Source organism: Camelina sativa, chromosome 14 (genome assembly GCF_000633955.1).
Source record: "Camelina sativa cultivar DH55 chromosome 14, Cs, whole genome shotgun sequence".
Lineage (NCBI taxonomy): Eukaryota > Viridiplantae > Streptophyta > Magnoliopsida > Brassicales > Brassicaceae > Camelina > Camelina sativa.
The window spans coordinates 18368384-18372050 of record NC_025698.1 but is presented as its reverse complement, the minus strand read 5'-3'; the positions used below and the strand labels follow the sequence as shown (position 1 = coordinate 18372050).

The following is a 3667-nucleotide window of genomic DNA, read 5'->3' as shown; positions in this document are numbered from 1 at the left end:
ACGACGACGCACAAGAATCACTTGGGTATTAGAAAAAATTAATGTAATTATTTTAAACTTATGAATTATTCAACATTAAAAGAAGTTTTCTTGTCATGCGAAAAAGTTTTATTGGAGGGCAACGAAGATGGAATAGCTCTTAACCTAGCTAGACGCTTATGATCACTACTAGCAAAACCTTGCCAATACCATCATCAGAATGGTGCATGATTTCGTTTCAATATTCTCCTATCTAGTTCTCAGTTTTTTTTTAAATGTATTTTTATTAAGGATATGAGTTTTCAACACTGTTTTATGCCATGTTGTATATCTGGACTTGTTTCTGTAGTTAAGACACTAACTTACAAAATATAATAACCATCACTAAAACATATCAGAACATATTCTTTAAGGTACATATGTCTATTTTGCAATCTTGAATCATCTTCTCATCCACAACCCCACAACGTTCGTGTTTCCATTTCTAGAGTTTCGATCTCCAATTCATTATCTCCTAAAAGGCTAAAACTATTTTGTAAGGTGGCCAAAGCTTCTTCAATATTATCCACTTTCTATATCAAAAAGAAATTGCAAACTGCAAGCTACATAAAGAGGTTGTCTAGAAGCTTTCCTGTGAACAATGGCTGGCCTTGATTCTTTGTATTCTGCTTTTGATATCCACATCTGCATTTTAGAACAAGGTAACCAAACATCACTATCTTCGTGTGGATCACTGAAGCATCAACACGGTTAAAGAATTTACAATACCTGTTGGAATGTGCTAGAAGTCAAGATGGAACCCCCAATCCATACACTATACTTCCTCACAATTTCTCTCTTAGCGCTTGTGGTGAACACGTACCCTCTCTTTCTCTCTGTCAAGATCTTCATCAAAGCATTAGTAAGATCACTTCCAGCTAAAACAAGCCTGAGAATAGCATGAGGAAGTGCATAGCCTTCATATATAGGAACCGTGTGACTAACTCCATCACCTGAATCCAACACAATAGCTGAAGAAAACAAAATCTGTCGCATCAACCTAACATTCCCTATATATAAAGACTTGTATGGCCACTGACATAAAGCGAAAGCACAGCTTGAATAGCAACATACATAGCAGGGACATCAAAAGTCTCAAACATCATCCGAGTCATCTTCTCTATTAGCTTTATAGGATTAAGAAAAGCTTCAGTAAGAATCACAGAATAGTCTTCAGGAGCAACATGAAGCTAATTGTAGAACGTATGACGCCAAATTCTTCTCCATATCATCCCAATTACAAAATATACCATGTTCAATGTAAGTATACCTCTTTTGGATTGAGCTTCATCGCCAACATAAGCATCCTTCTGTCCCATTCCTACCATAACACCAGGATGCCTAGGACGACCTTATAATACTAGGGAATACAGCTCTTGGTGCATCATCACCCGCAAACCCAGCCTATATCACTGATCGAAACAGGTTTAAGTAGACTTGATCAACAAGTTAGTAAGAAGAGAAAAAGAAGACAAAAGGAGCTCACCTTGAGCATTCCAGTTCCATTATCAACAACAAGTGGTTGAGTCTCTTCTCCTTCTGCCATAATCTTAAGACTATAAACCCCAAACCAGAGGACGATGATCAGATTTCGACTTTAAAACGATTACATCAGAGTGAAACGAAGATCTAAACGAAGTATGAGTTGAATCAATCATAGAAAGTTGTAAGCAAAATATTATCGTGTAGAACGGGGGGAAGTGATCACCAAATCAAAAACAAAGTGTCTATACTGAAGTAAAAGCTAACGCAGAGATCGGGACCGCAATGATGCACTCTGAATATGGGATTAAGGAAGGAGTCTGTACTGTGTTACAACATTAGTGCCTTCAGATCATTTATGGTTCCTAGCTTTTGGGTTAATCAAGAACTCTGGTTCAAGTTAGGAGGGTTTATGAGATCTATGACTCAGGAATCAATTCAATACACAACCCGTTCTTCCAAAATTAAATTAATCCCAAAACCACACGAGATGATTTGAATAGGTAAAATAAGATTGATAGCTTGTTTCCAAAACTTGTGAATAAGTAAATAAAATCTCGAACAAAAAAAAAAAGAACAAGAGATAAGCCGAGTCTTGCAACAAGGGAGGATTTAATCCATAACACAGAAACTAACATTCAAAATAGAGAAAATGGAGCTATGATGATTGATAAAAACTATTCCTCTTCAACGATCTTGCTCTTCTCGCTCACATAGATACCATCAAGAAACTTCCTGATATCCTTCTTCTTTACGTGACATTTCTGCACATTACAAAATAACAACCATTGTCAATTTACAAATCTCCATATCACTAAAAGCCTAAGATACACCAACAATATGCAAACTAGGGCCAAAGCTTATGAACCATTCCGTATGTCAACTATCTAACACACAAACTACACACAAGAGAACCATTAATTGTATTTGCTAGTGAAAGAGAGTAGTACGTACCTGGTTGATCAAAGCGCATGACCTTGACACAAGCTCAATGTCATTACCATCAAGAACGATCTCATCCTTCACCTTCTCAGATCGAACAATGGTCACACCATCCAACATATCTACCTTCCTCACCTATCATTTCCAATAACCACATTTCTAAATAAAGTTCACCTTCCAACATCTCATTCCTAAATCTACATGAAAAATCAGATCAACAAAAAAAAACAAACCTTCTTCTCGCCAAGGAAGTTACGGATCTCAATAGACTTGCCATCACCACCAATGGAAGCATTAATGGGAAAATGAGCATACACGAACCTCATCTTGTACCTGAAACCTCTGGTCACACCGGAGATGAGGTTATCAACGTGGCTAAGTGCGGTTCTGATGGAAGCACTGGTTTTGCGGGATCCAAACCACGAATCGATCTTAAGCTTCTTCTTACCAGTCTCGGGGTCCTTGATCAGCTGGAAATCGAGGTTGAGATGCTTGAAATCGCGAACAAGTTTGCCGCGAGGACCTTCGACTTCGATCACTTTGGCGTGAACCTTGATGGTCACGCTGTCGGGGATGTCCATCGTCTCGGAAGATAGAATAGTCTTCATCTTCTCCCACCTTTGTTTTGCTCTCTCTCTCTCTCTCTCACTGACGACTCTCTCGCTCTCTCTGGTTTGATCAAAGGCTGAAACCCTAGAAAAATGAATCGACGGCGGCTTTTAAAGGGTAGAGGAAAAAAAACTCGGAAACCCTAGATAAATGTTTCAGCCCACTATAAGCCCACTATAAAAAATTATTATCAATAAGCCCACGGCCGGGTGAGCAGGGTTGGAATTAGGCTAATTGATGACATTTTGTAACTTCGATGTATTATGAACTGTAGTTTCGGTGTTAAAATGAAACTTTGGTACATAAATATAATTTTCATAACTATCAAAAATGTGTTTCGAAAATTCCAGTCAAAATTTGTAATTTATTTTGATGTAAAACGATAAATTGAGAGGATATATAATATAAACTAAGTTCATAGTAATCGTAAATGATGGTAATTTAGATTGTCGGTTGTTTTGGATGATGAAACGAATTGTCCAACATATTAAATCATATTTGAGTGCTCTGGGACATAAAGCATAGAGTCATGTACTCATGTTGAAGGCTACTGTCCCTTTCTAAGTTCTAACTTCTAACCATATATGTATTTTTTTTTTTTTTTTTTTTTTTTTTT

At 37.3% G+C, this 3667-nt stretch overlaps 2 protein-coding genes across 2 annotated transcripts; both read right to left on the bottom strand.

The window, feature by feature from the left end:
- On the bottom strand, positions 541-1564 carry LOC104741906 (actin-like). Its single transcript, XM_019235539.1, has 5 exons — positions 1505-1564; positions 1289-1339; positions 1043-1145; positions 748-989; positions 541-663 (listed from the first exon to the last, which is right to left on the bottom strand). The coding sequence occupies exons 1-5, from the start codon at positions 1562-1564 to the stop codon at positions 541-543; spliced, it is 579 nt and encodes a 192-aa protein (XP_019091084.1).
- Positions 1992-3153, bottom strand: LOC104741905 (60S ribosomal protein L9-1). Its single transcript, XM_010462832.2, has 3 exons — positions 2676-3153; positions 2455-2577; positions 1992-2264 (listed from the first exon to the last, which is right to left on the bottom strand). The coding sequence occupies exons 1-3, from the start codon at positions 3048-3050 to the stop codon at positions 2178-2180; spliced, it is 585 nt and encodes a 194-aa protein (XP_010461134.1). The 5' UTR covers positions 3051-3153; the 3' UTR covers positions 1992-2177.

Excerpts from the sequence above, each read along its gene's own strand:
- LOC104741906 (XM_019235539.1), bottom strand. The coding sequence starts at position 1,564 with ATGGCAGAAGGAGAAGAGACTCAACCACTTGTTGTTGATAATGGAACT. Across the intron at positions 1,340-1,504 it reads ATGGAACTGGAATGCTCAAG|GAATGGGACAGAAGGATGCT; the intron begins GTGAGCTCCTTT and ends GTGTTATGGTAG. Across the intron at positions 664-747 it reads CTTCTAGCACATTCCAACAG|ATGTGGATATCAAAAGCAGA; the intron begins GTATTGTAAATT and ends TCTAAAATGCAG.
- LOC104741905 (XM_010462832.2), bottom strand. The coding sequence starts at position 3,050 with ATGAAGACTATTCTATCTTCCGAGACGATGGACATCCCCGACAGCGTG. Across the intron at positions 2,578-2,675 it reads ACTTCCTTGGCGAGAAGAAG|GTGAGGAAGGTAGATATGTT; the intron begins GTTTGTTTTTTT and ends TGGAAATGATAG. Across the intron at positions 2,265-2,454 it reads CATGCGCTTTGATCAACCAG|AAATGTCACGTAAAGAAGAA; the intron begins GTACGTACTACT and ends TGTAATGTGCAG.